The sequence below is a fragment of the Dipodomys spectabilis genome, unplaced genomic scaffold, assembly GCF_019054845.1.
Source record: "Dipodomys spectabilis isolate Male_0828 unplaced genomic scaffold, ASM1905484v1 ptg000347l, whole genome shotgun sequence".
NCBI lineage: Eukaryota > Metazoa > Chordata > Mammalia > Rodentia > Heteromyidae > Dipodomys > Dipodomys spectabilis.
Window position 1 is genome coordinate 324,751 of NW_024871024.1, and position 17,797 is coordinate 342,547.

Genomic DNA, 17,797 nt, shown 5'->3' on the forward strand with positions numbered 1-17,797 from the left:
GTTTTCTGAGGCACAGTTGAAATCAGCAAGCATGATCTTAAAAACTTTTCTTTTCCTATGTGTCTCTCTTGTGTTAGCCACTCCAATCTTACAGGAATAACACAGCTAACACAAAAGATATGTTATCTATAGAATTCAAAATGCTGAAGATATTTGGAAATAAATTTCCTGTTTATGCAATCTGACATTGAGCCAAATCACAAATTTAAATTTTATATTAGCATTATTATTAGAACAGATATTCTCAGACATAAATAGATGCTCTATGAACTTCTGTGTGACTATGGATTCATAAAAAATAAAAGACATAACCAAGGAATTTTCACACTTTATTAAAAGAACAAAAAATAAAGAAGTAGCATACTAAAATGGGTTACATGATGCATATTTCTAAACATAAACATAAACAAGCACTATAACACTACAGCAAAAAACAAAAAGGCAATGATCTGCAGTTGAGGGAATGAGCTATTGCATTTTGAAGGCAAAATATTATGAGCATAGTTTATATTCTTAAGTATTTTGATTCTTCAAATATATATTGTAACAGGGTAATTATTTTCTAATTTTAGGTATTTTTGTTTGTTCTTTTTTTCCGTTGAACAATTTGAATTCAGGACCTCACACTTGCTAGGCAGGTACTCTACCACTGAGCTACTCTTCCAGACCAATTTTAGGTATTTTTAAACTGCCATTTTCTACATTTGAAATTGTTGTTAGATGATTGCATAAAGTTCACCCTTAAAATGTTTACACTTAATGTAACTTTAATTAAAAAATTAATTTATAGATGGGCACAATCTACCACTTACTTCAGGTGAGAGGATTAGATTGCTTGAGCTCATGAGTTCAAGACTAGCCCAGGCAATACAAAGAGAGACCTCCTCAAAACAAACATGCTCCATTTCCTCCAAAACCTACTTATTTTAAATGGCTATGATTTGAAACATGGTAACAATTGGCTCATTTTCTAATAATTAAATCAGTAACCATAATAAAAAAGGAAACAGAAATGAGACGATGGTGGTATATCATTCTCTCAACTACTAAAACAAAAAAAGACACAGCAGCAAAATAATTTGGTTTCTATCATCCACAAATAGTATTTGCATAATGAATAAAGTTTCAAAACCATGCAGTTCTATGACAGTTTTATCTTTAGGTTGTGTGTTGGGAGGAAAAGAGTCTACTTAGTAGTAGGCTTTTTGTGTCTTATTACAGAGGTATTTTTAAAAATAGTATGATGTAGAAGGTGACTAGTGAGAATTCTTTCAATATCTGCAAAGAGTGCTAAGTTTGGAGTGATATATTTTTTTCCTTTCAGGTATAACAAAATTGAGGATGGTTTCTACGTATGCACAAAAGTTCTCAGGGAGAATCCACTTTTTGAGTATTAATTTCCTTACAGTTCAGAACAAATAGAGAGGCTGGGAATGGAATTAATCAGCCTATATCCTAATAGAGGTCATTTTTGTGGCCTCAGTTAAACATATTGTTTACATTTCATTCTGTAACTTCTTTTGCTTTAAACAGTCACTGTGTTTTAGCTTTAGAGTATGACACAGCATGCACATCAATGGCACCAATTCCTTGAAGTTCTTTTGTGATGCTTTGGGATCTTTCTAATGTTTTACAAATGATTCTTTCTGACTTAAAAATCTTATCTCAGTGGTAGAGCACATGTCTACCTAATGCAAGGTCCTGGGTTCCATCCCTGGTCCCATGCACATACACTCATGCAAAAATGTTTCATCTCTCTATTGACCTTATGAAAATTTTTTATGTGGCTTACAGCTTTATAATGAAATGACAACATTAAATTATGCTAGTGATAAGGCTGCAGTTGGAAGTTGCTATGTACAAATACATATATATATATACAATATACATATTATATATATTGTATACATATATATAGTGTGTGTATATATATTCTATTTTATATCAATGGAAAAGCTAATCAGATTGTCAGACTGAGTCTAAATGATTATGAACTGAAGGGAGAACGAAATTTCTAGCCAATTGGTCCTGAGCTATTGGATAACTATAAGGCTTGGATTGTTTTCTGGCTTTGGCTTTTCTATCTCTTTTCTTGTTTTGGTGCTAGGGCTGGAACCCAGGTTCTTATGAGGGGAGAGCTGCAGCCCTAATTTTCTGACTCTGGAGTGAAAGCTAGCAAAACTGTGTAGCAATGTCTCATTACCAAGCCCCCTAGTCCCAGGATGGGTTCCTCGTACAGGGCAAGAGCTACCAGCCTCAAGATATGAAGGACTCAAAGCACCTACAGTGATCCATTGTTAATCTTTCTAACTTAGACTTTTCCTAGGCCTCACTGCCTGGGAATGAAAAGAAAATTCTATGGCTATCTGCAGGTGGAGTGCGGCTAAAACTGGAAAAGATGGTTAGACTGAAACATTTGCTTCCAGCTCTTGTGTTATGCAAGATTTTGTCTGGTTCTCTTCTGCTTCATTCAGACAAAACATTGGGAGGCTGAAGTGGTACAATGAAGTAGTTAGTAATCTGCTAAAGGTAGGTCAGAAAACAGCTACCACTGAACAGGTAGAATGCAAATAATGCTATTTCTAATGTCATTCCAGGAGCATGGTTTCCTTTGTTGAAGGGGATAAACTACCCTGGACTGGCCATACTTAACTGTAAGTGACATTTTTCAATATTTGCCACTTCACTTTGAGCTTCTGCATCTTAAAGGAGGAACAGAGATCAGCACAAACCATTTGTCACTTAAATACATGCTAACTGATTGCCATGATAAGCTGATGCATAGAGCAATATGTTTTATTGAAGGGGGAAATGTGATTGACTTTAATGAGAACATCTCACAATTTAAATGGTATTTCACTAGCTTAGAATCATTGATACAAAACCTTTGCCAAAACCTACTCTGTGTGTGTGTGTGTGTGTGTGTGTGTGTGTGTGTGTGTGTGTGTGTTGGATGAATGCTTATAGTGGGGATTAATTTTCTAAAGCAAGCAATCTTTGCTACTGATCTTGCTAAGAGACATACTTCTTCTCTGGTTCCATGTTGTAACGTGATGCTGTTCCCAAACTTCCTTTTGGTTAGCTGTAGCCAAGAGGAAGGCCTCCACAATAGCAATGCAACTCCTTGCTTTTGCTAAGTCTTAGGGGAAAATTGCCTCCTTTTCTAAGCCTTAGAAAGCACTCTCTCCCTTACTTTTCCACTATTATCACAGAGTTCTTATGTTTAAAAACAAGCTCCAAGGATTGCTTTCATGGACTATGTACATAAGTGCAAAAAAGGTGTGTCTCACACATTCGCACCCTAACTGAGACAATCAGGTAACTGCAGCATATGTCTCATAAACACTGTTAAGGGATTAATCCACAGTATCCTTATTTATGGTTTCACAAATATGAGATCATTTTAGAATGTTTTTATCATCCTTTGATCCTTACATATATTTTTAGATGTAATTCTACAAAACACTTTTTTTTTACAACTACAATATGCCATATGAATAGGTAATTTTGAACAAAGTTATAAGAAAAGGGTCAGGTAATATTTTATCTATGCTATGGATATGTTTGAGTTCAAAATACTGTGGAATAACCCTGTTTATACAACAGATTCTATAAACTATAAGGCTTGACTCTAGAATCCGTACACTATAAAATTTTTGACCAAAAAGTCACAGGAGGACACAAATTTAGCTTTCACAGGGGACCTAAAACTCTTTTTTTTTAAAATCACCATATCTGTTTTCTGAGTTTTGAGCTGTATCTTCTACAGGTTCATACTGTCACAAACCACACATATAGTTTACAGATAAAAGTTTCACACAGACACACAAATGTCTAAAGGTAGCCATGTTGTGGTTTTGTTGCCAAAGCAACAGCTAAATATAATTCATTGACAAGTATTATTTGTATAACATTAAATGTGTTCTTAAACTGTGAGTTTCCGATAGTAGTTATTAACTATAACCTACATCTTGCATGCGTTAGTGTCTAAATGATCTGAATACATGTACTAAAATGTAAGATTTCTCTAACAATTCTTCAAACTTAAATCCATTGGTTACTTAGCAATATGAAAATAATAAAACAAAACCTTAAAAACTAACAATAAGAAAAAGGAACACACACATCAGATAATAAGTTGGTGCTCAGTGTTTACATGTCATAATATTTATAGTTTGATTAGGCTATCAACTAACTTTCAGGGCCAGTGGCTATACTCTTCTATATACTATATATTCTATGACCTTCAATAGGCACTGATCCACTATCTTATGATATCTATTCATTAGAAATGGGAAATCAGATTTCCCTCCTAATTTTATTTTTTGTTTCATTGTATATGAAATGTATGAGAAAAAGAAGGAGAATGTAGTAATGATTGTGTACGCCACAGCCTACCCCATAAGCTCTCAGAAAGTCTATCTGGGCTTTACCTAAAAGCATCATTATGGACACGTTCCCAAGAGGGAGGAAAAGATCCAAACAGCATTCCAAATAGTACTTGTGTTTTCTCTCTTAATTCATCAAATGTAATGTAAACTTTGTTTCTTATTCAAACATCACTTTGCTTACTGGTCATGATGTGAAAAATTGATTCTAGCTGTAAAAATTAATTTCATTTGGTTCCTGCTGATAGCAGGAGACGTGGTGCTGACTTTTTCTCAAACCAGAGAACAGGTAAACTGAGGTCTTCCATTAGTGGACACAGCCTAGTGATACAGGGCAACACTTAATGGCATGTTCAGGAACAGATGAAGATGGATAGAGGACAGAGAAGATAGATTTCATGATTAACTGCCAATTAAAGAATAATCTAGCAAAGTGAAATGAAATGCAACAGCTGGTTTTGGAATCACTTTCCAATTGCAAAAGTAAATACTGTATTTAAATAAAAATTTTATGAATCCATTTATTTCAAATTCAGTCCCTCTTTAAAATATACTCATGTTGTGGTTACATAGTGTTTTTGTAAAACGTTGAAACTACTAAAACCTTCTCAAAGATATCTCTCAGGTTTTTTTTCCCTGTATATATGACATGCTTTGTCCATAGCTCAACACTTGCATATTCTTTTTTGCAAAATGCTGAGATAAATGGACAAACACAATAATTTGGGATAACTAAAAATAGAGGACCTTGTAAAATACAAAGCTTATAAAATATTAAGTAAAAATCACAAATGATTAGAATTTTAATATTTACAGTTCATTAGGTATATTTTCATTTAGAGTCACTGATTAGTTTTGTGACTTGTTTTTTTAACTGGAATTTTATAGTCTAATGACTTACTACTTATTGGTCTTGTCTTTTCTTGAATAAAGGTGATTTGAATAAGTCATTGCACAACTAGTTTAAAGAGTGCTATCTTAGAATAACATTTTCCTCAAAACTCTTCAATTTGATCAAAACTTTAGGGCTTTGAGCTTGCTTTCTTTATATTCATTTACACAGCAACTTTCAATATGCCAACAATCAATAAAATCATGGCACCGAAAATCCAACTACCCTGAATGACCCTCACTGAATCTCTTCCTAAAAATAAGTCATTATTAATGTCTTCCAGTGCTTAAAGCACTAAGGTATACTCTAGGTTTATCATCTATCTATATCTTTGCCAAAAGATTAAAAAGTTAAATGAGATAGTATGTTGCTTCAAAATGTCAAACTATGCAAAAGTTCATTTTGCACCAAAACACCATCCCCATCTCCAGTAAGAAATGGATCCAGACTAGCTCAGGTAAATCCCTCCTGGACTCATGTGTTCAAATCTGCCCTTCGGGAGAGGCCCAGGCACAGATTATGCAAAACTCAGTTCCATACACAAGGCATTTTTAAAAGGCATACGCTACTTCTCTAGAAATATTAAGATTCTAGCAAACAGAAAGGAAGTGGTTCAAGGAGACTACAGGGAAAAAGGAAAGTCCTGAATTCCAGGAAACACTGTTAACCAACAGAGGAGAGACAGTGTGGCTCAATACAAGCAAGACTGTTTACAAACCATTGATAGAGCAAGGTTTGCATTATTGATCGTTAAGATCGGTAGGATTCCAACCACCAGGGAGGATTCTGCTCTTTTGTATTCTAAACCAGACTGCTCGATGTTCTACAGCGCAACCAGGTCCCCCAATGGCTGTGGAACTTTCTAGGTCTCAGTTTTATCAGTGAAAAATCTTTGTCAACACCACTGTTCATAAATTTAAACCTACTAGCTGACAGTATCCTAAAGATTTTTCTCTTGTCATTTTTTTGAATAAGAAAATCAACTCTTTTCATATATGTGCATATGTAGGCATACATATATATCTATTAATTTCAATTTTGATGATTGTATACTTTTCAGTGGGAGAATATACATTTAGAAGAACATATTACATTGATCTAAGTTGGTGCAAACTGCATCATCCCACCACTGTAATAATAATAATAATTTTAATAACTGAGTAGACTGGAGGAGGTAGGCTATATGCTACAGAAGTTGATTGCTGTTTGACACAGGTATGATTATGTCATAAGAATTAGTAATAAGAATTCAGCTCACCTTGGTGGTGAAGCTCATATAAAGAATAATGAACCCAAGCAAAAACTATTAGGCTTTTAGAAAGAAGTCTGCAGATGTTCAAGTGTGGGCAGGGACACGCTTGCCATGAATCACAGGCACTTGCTCTTTCACTGATGTGTTTAACAAAATTGGAAACTCAGAAAAACTAATGCTAAGGACAACTGCAGAAATTTCTTCTAGTTCTTTTTCATCATTCAAAGAGCAATTTTAAATGACTCCCTGGCCCCTTGACCCTACCATTTCTCAAACCTGTGCTCAGACTCCCTCAGTGATCAATAGAGAAATTGGCCATTTGGAGACGAAGGGCCTCATTTGGAACCAATTCTCTTTCACCTGGACTGACTTTTGCTAGATTGCATCTTACTTATTATTCAAAGAGTATTCTAAAGAGCATGAGCCATTCACATTTGGAAAATGTCACTTGCTCAGAAGGTTACTTTGCGATGGTTTTACACACCTTCTGCCAGTATGTAAAAACTATCCCCATGCCCCCATATCTTTGTTTGATTTTTTAACCTGCAATTAGCATACCTTTAAGCCATCAACTGCCAATTTCTCAGCAGAAGATGACAAATGGCTTGCTTTTAGACACTCAACTTAGGAAATAGGATTCTTGGGATACAAAAAAAGGTAATGAGTACATAATTTTTAGTACAAATGGGGAGAAATTCATAAAAAGTGTATATTCTATTTTCAAGTTATTTAAGGAGTGATTAGAGGTTAATGTTTTAATAAGCTTCCTACTTTTTATAGGTAATTATTTTTCCCTTGCCAAAAATTTAGTCAATTTATGGAAATCAGCAAAGTTAGATCAGAGAGTACAATTATGCACACAAATGTTTATGCACACTCAAAATGAAGCCCTTTAAATCTATGTCCCAAGAAACATACAGAAATATTCTAAATAAAGCATATTAACATGAACCTGCCATGTTTTACAAGTACACACACTTCTGTTCTTTACTAGTAACATTTTAGTTGAACTCAAACACCACAATATACAGCAAAACACTATGGTATGCAACAACTAAACACATTCCAAGACAATACAATGTAATAATAAAGAAAATGATACTGAATATTTGTTATTTCTAGATCAACCCAATAAACTATCCTGTAAACAAAATAGTAAGATAACACTTCAAAAACAGACATCCATCATGAATGCACAGTAAGCCCACTGTGGAAATTCACTTAGCATAATGGTAATTGGAAAATCACAAAATGTTAGGGCTGTATTCTATCTGCTAATTCAAATATGATAGCTAAGAGAATTTGTAGTTATTGGTTTTGTATTGGTATTTTCTTTTAACATCTCCATTGATTCTTAACGCTTTATTTTTATGTTTTTTTGGCTCGCTGATATGCTTTGTTTAATATATTGACTGCACCATGTTTATTGTTGTGTTGGTGGAAGAAGACACATGAGAATATATATAGAAAGGCCATATGGATGTTCTCATGGAAAGATTCCGATACTCCATAACTCTGCTGTTCAGAACTTCAACTGAAAGGGAAAAAAGAAAGAATGAAACATATTTAAGGGTTTTTAAACTAGGAGGCAGGAGGTAGTTCTTATTCCAGTTCTGTGAGTGAACTATGCCAAGATATTTCCCCCTCTGAATTTCTGATTCTATATCTGTATAAACTGGGCTGCTGCAAATGATCTCCCAAGAGTCAAATGGCTACTGATGGTTGGTAGGAAATGCCCATTGAGGGCTAACATAGAGAAGTACGTTGTGTTGACCCAGATGCCCTCCATTTTTAATTAATGGCATTATCTATGTGATACTTAAATTTTCTGCAGAACACCCAGCATCAGTGTTCATCTCCTTCAACAGGCATATATTGAGAGTATGTGTTTGATATCAAACCCTTTGAAAAATGCCAGTGTTGAATAAACATTACATTTTTTTATCTGAATGTTTTACAGTTACATTCAAATAGCCCAAATAAAGTATAGAGAATTGCACAAAATCACATTTTTTTTAACCTTCAGAGACATTTCCAATGCCTGTTATATATCAACAATATATATTCTGCCAAACATTGCCCAAATATATCTTGTGGAAAGGTTAATTATATTTGACTTTTGCTTGCCTTGTTATATAGCAGCCTATAAGAATGGTGCAAGGGTTGACAAAGCCAACAGGTACTTTTTCCCAAGTTGCCACTAGCCCAAATGATGACAATTTATAGCTCCTTTCAGTTACTCTATGTCTTTTAAATACATTCCTTATGATAGAGAGTGGGCCTATTTAGTGTATAGTCAGCTCTGGGCATTTTCAAAAAGTTACTGTTCCAGGACTGGGCATCCTGGCAGCATAAAAAGATGAGCTGGGAACCTGGGAACTTGTCCAGTAGAGAGCATGCCTGCTACCTTGGTCAAGCAAATGATACCACAGGTGAGAGAACTTCAACATTTCCATGATGAATGACTGCAACATACCAGCGCTTGTTAAGTCACAAAGCTAGGACTCTTCAGTGCTTTCAGAAATCATGTTCCAAAAGAATAATTGCTCAAGTTTAAAGTGTGTATTACTATGGGCCAAGAGGAGATTGAGGGTAAAAGAGGGTGAGGAGGGAATCTAAGCACTACAAAAATTTAAAAAATAAAGAATTCTTAGGAAAAATAGAGATTAAATTACTAAATGATATCACTCAAAATCCAAAACAGCTGGAGCAATTCTGCTTGGCTTTCATGGAAGCAACACTACAGTGCACTGGATAGCACTGTTTTCTATAATGTTATAGGAGAAGCACACTACAAACTGTCATTAAGATAATCATGTCACTCAAATGCTGACAAAATTACTTTGTTTTCCTGCAACAATAACTACAGCAACAAAATGAAGCTATGAAAAAATGTTAGAGAATTCAAACAAAAATGACCTGTGCCTTTGGCTAACGAAACCTATCCCTTGAAAAATAGGAAAACATTTCCAGGTTTGTAAGCTCATTGGGAAAATATAGTACCAGCTGTCATTTCCATATTAAGAAATTTTCATATTTATTCTCACATTTTCATTTGAAAATGTTAGAATGTTTAGTCCTGAGGTCTTTCAATGACAACATTTATCGAAAGCTTTAGCAAATACAATTCTGCATTTAAATAAAAGATTTAACCTACAAATACTACTTATATTAATACTTAAAGAAACTTACTGTTCTACTGGTAACTTCTACATCTGTGAAACAAACATGCTGCTATTCAGTTCATCTAGTGATAATTGGGGCATCTATAGTAGTAAAAAAGATTTTAGATTAAAATAGTTTCCTGAAAGAATTCTGCAATTCTGTTCCCTGCTTGGGCATAGGAGTCAATAACCGTTATGAATTTCACAGAAAATTTTAGGCTTCTTAACTATTGCCATTAATAGTTAATTTTGTAAGGCACAGATTAGAATGTTTGCTCCCCAATGAATGAATGCTATATGTGTTTCACAGTTATCGTGGTTATAATTTATAATTTAAATAGCAGTGAAACTTGCATTCTGTGGGCGTGGTTAGCACTGTAATAAGGCAGAACTCTTATAACATTATCCAATAACTATTGTGTGCATTGCCTTACAATTTCAGGACTCAACCCTAACTTACAAGTTGCCAGTCACCCTGCCTGAAAAGCAATATAAACACATTTTATGTCTGCATGAGAAGGAACTTCTGATGTAATCACTGGATAAAGATAAGGATATCCGGGCCTTTGAAAGAAATCTGATGTCTTTGCTTTCATTCTAGTGGATCTAAAAGTAACATGATGATTGCACTAAGTTAAAGTTCAAACATAACAATTGAAGATGGCAAGGAAAAAAATCAAATTGCCTTAGCCAATGAGAAAATATTGAAGAAATAGTTCATATAATATATACATTTGAGGCTTGGTGTGGTAGCCAATAATTGGATAGAGAATAACAAGAGTGAACGTTTTTAACCAAGTCAAAAATGACTACAGTGCTACTGATTATAGTCTCATGTTGAAGAACAAAGCACACAGAGTACTCTATGTGTACATACACACAAAGAAAAATTGCAATGTAATGATTGCTCCAGAAACATATAAGTATATAGACTCCTGGGTTCACCAATGCACAAAGTATATATTATGCCTGACTAATGTGTTGTAGGTATCTAGGTCTGAACAGGTGAAATAAATGAGCAAACCTGATTGCCTGTAGTTGTTGCAACGTAGGGCACGCTGGTGGCAGATGTTGTTGCTGCAGACACAGTGGTAGGTGTAGCACCGTGCATCATGGGCACTTCAGTAGGAAACCATGGAAGCAACACACGGGAGGGTGGTGGTGCAGTTACACAACCATGACATGTAGGATGGAATGGGATGTGGTAGGTATCACAGCCACAAGCCACGAGACATCATCATGATGGATACATCCGAGCGCAACATGCAATCAGAGTCAGCATCAAGCAACCCAGCATGGAATGAGGGGAAATTTAAAAAGAGAAAAGGGGAAATTGAATTATAGGTATCATTAAGGAAAATGGAGCCATTGTCAACATTTTGCTACATTTTTGAGCAGAATCACACAATTGACTCAAAAGGCCAGATTTTTACAAGGGGTTATAATGAATGCATGTAAAAAATTCCCTATTACTAGAGCTATTTATCTAAAGTGTGATAAACAGACAAGTAACTGGGGGTGCACATTTGGATGGGCATTAGGGAATTGGGAGTTGGTGTTTGGGGTCTCTGACTTATGGGCATGAGTGCTGCCAGTAGATGTGCAGGTCAAAAGGGGCAAGTTTTATATAGACTTACCTCATCTGCATGCAAAAAGAATGGTTGGTTGATTGGTGGATTTGTGGCAGGGGAACAGATACAAAGACTATGGATAGGACTATGAGAATGGGTATTGAAGTATACCTCTACTAAGCTTCTTGGAAACTGGCTTTTTCCAAACCGATACATGAGGTACTTCATAATAAATCTTGTCTTCACAGCAAACATTAGAGCTACATTGACTAGTACTTGCAAAATCTCTTTCAGGATTTTTATTTGACTTTACTAGTTTCTATCTCATTTTGAAGGCTTTGGATACTTTCCAGCTTATTCTAGAAAGCCTACTAGAGAATTCATGTGGGAATGGCAAACATATATATATACATATACATATATATGTACATATATGTGTGTAATGTATAGGTATAAATCTATCTATCTATCTATCTATATCTATCTATCTATCTATCTATCTATCTATCTATCTATCTATCTATCTATCTATCTATCTATCATCATTTATCCAGTCCACATCAAGTAAATCCAGATTGTCTGAAAAGTCTACTGAGAAAGGGAATGGCCAGCCAAAAGAAGAAAATAAAAATATACAAATTCATAGAAATAAAAAAAATATATCCCAAAGGGGGATAAAGATAAACTCTTCAGTTACCCTTTCTGGCCACCTCTGATTACCTATTTATGTGTAGTTATTCCTTATTTGTCTTGCATGCCAATTCCCAAAATACTTGTTTCCCCCACTGGGAGCACAGCAACTGTGCAAGAAGCAACAATGCTAAAGCATGCAATTGCATTCCTAAGCAGAGTTCTGAAAGGAAAACAACATGGAAGCAATGCCAAGAAAACAAGTCACAAAATATGAACATAGGGACATGTTTCTCAAGCTTGCAGAAGTCTGTTCTTCTAATCATATACATAAAATGTTCTTATTAGTATCAATAGAAATACAGGGGACAGCTAATCCTTAATAACAGAGGCCAGAGTTCAGATCTTGTGCTTATGACCACTGCTTGTGTGTGATCATTTTGATCTTTTGTTTTTGTTTTTGTTTTTTTTCCCATTAAGCCTGTCAGTGTCTTTTGGGCTCTGTAATGACTCTAGTCCAACGGAGTGGGGGTCAAGGTGTTGCAAAGCCTCAAAAAGGAAATGGAAATAACTGGGTTGATATGAGATGGTAGGGTAGTATAGAGTAATATTACCTCTCCCTGAAACAAACAAAACTATCTTCTCCTGATCTGTCCCTGGTGCCCAAGAGGACTGCAAGAGGTATGGGCACCTCCAGTTACCATCTCATCCTCTTTGGTATTATTGATGTACAAAATGGCTTTTGGATGGCTATCATATTGTATTAGTGGCCAACTAAAGGATCTGTATATAATTAGTTGTTAAAATCCACATAACAAAGTGTCACTTTGAAATAACCTTGTTGCCTAAGATGGTGCTTCATCCTAGAACACTACAGAATTCATTCCAGAACATTGCAGAATGCTGTAGTTTTTACTGCAGTCATCTATGTACTTAATGGTTTGGATCATAACGATAATTTTTGGTTCAAGTGCTGGTGTGTTATACCTGTAATCCTACTTACTCAGGAAGCTAAACTCTGAGGATTTTTTTCACTTTGAAACCAGTCTGTGCATTTAAGTCTATAAGACTCTTACCAGTTAACTCCCGAAAACTGGAAGTGGAGCTGTGGCTCAAGTGGTAGGGCACTATTGGTCAACAAAAAGAGCTCTGGGATAGTGCGTAGGCCTTGAGTTCAAGCCCCAGGACCAGCATAAAAAAAAGATTTTTTTTTTGGGGGGGGGAGGGATTGTTTCACTGTACTGTATCAATTGTACATTTGAATTTTTTTTGCTTTAAAAATTGTATGTACGACAAAACTGCCCAGTTTTACAATGTAAAAATAATTAAATATGTTAATTGTTATTTTGGGTTAACATAGAGAACTGACCAGGTTAGTATTTGGTCACAGTGGCAAAAACATAAAACATAAGACACCATATTAAACCTTAAATACACAGCAAATGCCCAGTCACATCATTCAATCACTCATCTCTTTCATAGTCACAGCAGAAAAACACATTTTTTTTCAGATTAGAACAAGTTGAGAATTTTTGTAGAAAACCTACCAAAACTTGAAGCGGGTGCCATGCACAGTATTGGCCCTGTACACCATGCAGAAAAGCGTGGAAGGTAAAGAAAAGAAAGAATTCATTATTAAGGCTTTATAGACAGAAGTGAATTTTAACTAGAAAGATTTTTTTTTTTGCAATATCAATTAATTAGCACATGCGATCCCAATAATCTCCCACGCTTATAATTACAGATAAGCTTTGAGATCATAGGCCCAGGTAATCAAAGTAATTCTTGGATTCTTAGGCAAAAAAGATAAACTTTCTTTAAAAGACCTGCTTCACTTAGATCTCATATTTATTTTGGACAAATACATTATCAATAATTCTTATCATAAAAATTAGGAGAGATGTTTTTGTTTTTGTTTTGGCCAGTTGAGGGGCTTGAACTCTGGGCCTGGGTACTGTCCCTGAGCTCTTCAGCTCAAGGCAAGCACTCTACCACTTGAGCCACAGATCTACTTCCAGTTTTCTGGTGGTTTATTGGAGATAAGAGTCTCACAGTCTTTCCTGCCTGGGCTGGCTTTGAACCCCGATCCTCAGATCTCAGCCTCCTAAGTAGATAGGATTACAGGTATGAGCCACTGGTGCCTGGCCGAAAGTTTAATTTTTTTCACATATTCTTTTCAAAATATTATGTGCCTATCTTTCTATTTATTGAATTGATCTATTAACATCTCGTTGACTATGAGTATATTGCAGTGGGCTTTCTATTTTATAAAAAAGAGCTATCAAACAGGTTTTTATCTATTAATAAGGAGAAAGGGGTTTTTCTAACATTTTTGCTTGTAAATCTCAATTTCTTATTGGCTAAATCTGGCAAAAAGAAGTCTCAGTCTAATTACTAATTGGGACTAATTTGTAATTTCAAATCAGGTCGAGAAAAACTAGAATGAATAATGCAAATTTTCACATTCAGTCCCTTTGGCTACATATCTAGGCCACCAGATTCATTTTATAGCTATGAGTCAAACTAGAAGTAGCCAAAGTAGATACATCTAATGTGTAAGCATATTATCATTGTTATTTTAAGGGGAAAAAAGCTAGGAATAAAATAACTAACACGTCCTGGTTTTCTCTTTTACTTCGTGGACATTACATAACTTCTCTCAGGTCTGGCTAAAATGGCCAAATCATTAGATATGTGTGGTTCTTATAAGTGATGTGCTCATGTACAAAATAACTATTTTCCTCCTCAGAAGCTGTTATACAAGCATGTAAAAATTGTGGAACTGACATGACGTCCTGAAGAGTTGTCATACTCAGTAATTAAAGACTTTTGTGGGCCTGAACTCTGGGCCTGGGCGCTGTCCCTCAGCTCTGCAGCTCAAGGCTAGCGTTCTACCACTTGAGCCACAGTGCCACTTCTGGCTTTTTCTGCTTATGTGGTGCTGAGGAATCGAACCCAGGGCCTCATGCATGCAAGGCAAGCACTCTACCAGTGAGCCACGTTCCCAGCCCTAAAGACATTTTTAATGGGTTCCTTCAAAATTAATTATCTGTTTAATTTATTAATTATAGTAATCAATGTTTTCCTAAGTCCAAGTAAACAATATTAGGTCTTTAGAATTTTTATATAGTTAACAATGCTTTCTAAATTAATCTTCAAAGCAGATGTTATTTTCATTTACTAATGGTTTTTAAACTAAGACATTTAGGAGTCTGGCAAAAAAATATTTCCAGTGGTTGGTGTTTTCAATTTGTTACTAAGACATTATTAAATGTTTTGTCATTTTACCTTTTTGGTTGTACTGGGGTTTGAACTCTGGCCTTCTCACTTACTATGTATCTGCTCTAGCAGTTGAGTCACTGCAGAAGTCTTTATACTTAGAGTATAACCCACTGGGAGGGAATTATTTTTCTTAATACATTTGAACATAAAATATATGTTAAACATAAATATGTATGTTGAACATATATATTTGGACAAAAATGATTTAAAATTTTCTATTCCACTTGCTGTGAAACTTTCATGCTATTAATTTTAGGTAAATGGAAGAGGTAGCATCAAATATGTTGCAATATATAAAAAATATAACAATAAGCCGGGTGCCAGTGGCTCACGCCTGTAATCCTAGCTACTCAGGAGGCTGAAATCTGAGGATTATGTTTCAAAGCCAGCCCAGCCAGGAAAGTCCATGACACTCTTATCTCCAATTAACCGCCAGAAAATCAGAAGTGGTGCTGTGGCTCAAGTGGTAGAGAGCTTGCCTTTAGCTGAAGAGCTCAGAGACAGTGCCTAGGCCCAGAGTTCAAGCCCCACAACCAACAAAAGAATAAAGAATAAAAAAAATGTAACAATAAACTGCTGTATTTTTATATGACCAGGTTTCAGAAATAGGGGCTGAACTATTTCTTTTATATTATCCTTACTATAAGTTTAAGGTAGTTTGATAATAACTACCTTGGGTATATCATAGTTATGGAGCCTATGGGGCCACAGATTTTTTTTTAGGTAGCTGATCTCTTTTTTTAGACAGATCACTGTCTATGAAAGCCTAAGAGTCAAGGAATTAGTTGAGACCAACCTACATGAATCAATCTTAAAGAAAAAATAAGAAACACTGCAAAGAAACAAAACCCATTAATACATTCCCCATTTGAGGGCATAAGCTTAATTTTCAGAATTTTAGAACAATAAGATGTTCCAGAGACTAGCAGATCTTGTCTTACTTTTATTTCTAAGCAAAATATATGCAGACTGCCCTCCCATAAAGGCCCGTGGAAGCTGCTTCACAGTGTATTCATGCACATCACTAAACTTACAGTGACGAGAATTGTTCTCACCTGTGGGGATAAATGCCTGCTGAGGGAACTGCATGTTAGTCAGAGTCTGCTGGCAGTGATAAACATTGGGATTAAACACCGGAGTGACACCATTGTTCTTCTCAAGGCCCGATCTTTTTGGCATCATTTGAAGTGTACCATTCTGTAGGGCCTGGAAAGGAAGGATGTATTAAAAGACAAAAAAGAAGAACAAACACCCAAGCAAGTGCAAACTATGGAAGGCACAGCCCTGTCATCCTCCACATTCAATAAGCCATGGCCAGCCAGCGAGCTTACCAGCTGCAGAAGCTAGGAGCTAGCTTCACTGGATGAATAGTTTAAAACAGAAAATAGAAATACAAAACAAAACAAGCATTTCAACATCACTAATTTAGACCTCATTTTGGATAGGACGTGACAGGAAATGAATTATCATTACAATGGACATCTCAGAAAATGCTCATCTATTAATCTACAGAAATGAGATTAGTAGAAGCAAATAGCAGGAAAGATTTTTTTTTGCTAGTTAAAATTCCAGTATGGCTCTAGGAGATTATAGATGATAAAACAGTATATAGATGAGAAAACAGATGTTGGTAGTCTGGTACTGTAGCCTCATAAAACAAAATCTAATTTATACAAAGACCTCAAGTTCAAATCTTACAGCTGTTTATCTCCTAACACATGCAAGGAAAAAGCAAATAAATCAGTCCTTTCCCATTCTCCACCTCACCCAATTAGGCAAAATGTATGTAGTTCTTATTTATAGAGGCTTACTCAACATTTCAGTATACACTATTTGCTTTGTTAAATTCCTGTGATGTTTAATCCTAAAATATAGCAGCATTTTTAAACCCTTCTTTCATGTCTGATGTCCTTTCAAAATCCCAGTTTTTAAATCTGCCCCTAGACTAGATTTGTTGAAGAAGTTTAACATTACTTTTTTTTCTCTCAGCAAATTGTGCAGTACTTTAAAAACATGTTCCAGCAATACAATTAGACATGCTCCAAATTCTTAAGGAGACAGGAACACTTGTATTGAGCAACTAACCTTCCATGTGCCAAAAAGGGCCATGTTATGACCTCCTTATTCACAGAGATAGTGAAGGCCCAAAGATATCTCTATATTGTTTTGGGGATTCTGCTGTTGATGCACATAGTTGGACATGTTTGCTTTTTTTAAAAAAAATTAGTTTATTAGTTTATTTTCTTTCTTAAAAAGTCAGACAAGAGCTGGGAATGTGGCTTAATGGTAGAGTGCTTGCCTAGCATACATGAGGCCCTGGGTTTGATTCTTCAGTAACATATAAACAAAAAATAAAGTTAAAAAAGCCAGACAAAAATAAACCAAGTAGCTTTAGAGATGTATAATTTCCAAATGTATGTGAGAGAACCAGATGAGACAAAGGTCAGGTTTAAAATCATAAGCTGCAAAGTATAATTTATTATTCCAAATGCCTTTTCTCACTATTAAGAGAAAATAACTTTGCTGAGGGTTTTTAACAGAGTGAGTTAGGAGACTATATTTCTGGTTATTTAAAAGATTTTTCCTTATGATGTAATGAGAGATGTCGCTTTCTCTAG

The 17,797-nt window shown here is 35.3% G+C and overlaps 1 protein-coding gene across 2 annotated transcripts in view; it reads right to left on the reverse strand.

Moving 5' to 3' along the window:
* Positions 1–312: 312 nt before the first annotated feature.
* The window catches only part of Mbnl3 (muscleblind like splicing regulator 3), a 116,296-nt gene continuing 98,811 nt past the window's right edge, over positions 313–17,797 (reverse strand). Inside the window, exons 5-9 of one of the 2 annotated variants that reach the window (XM_042665799.1) lie at positions 16,235–16,385; positions 13,445–13,480; positions 10,721–10,815; positions 9,725–9,798; positions 313–8,066 (exon numbers count right to left, since the gene is read on the reverse strand). In XM_042665799.1, the coding sequence (XP_042521733.1) occupies positions 9,742–9,798; positions 10,721–10,815; positions 13,445–13,480; positions 16,235–16,385 (339 nt within the window). In that variant the 3' untranslated portion in view covers positions 313–8,066; positions 9,725–9,741. The remainder of the gene's footprint in view (positions 8,067–9,724; positions 9,799–10,720; positions 10,816–13,444; positions 13,481–16,234; positions 16,386–17,797) is intronic. The other variant, XM_042665798.1, reaches the window with a different exon arrangement.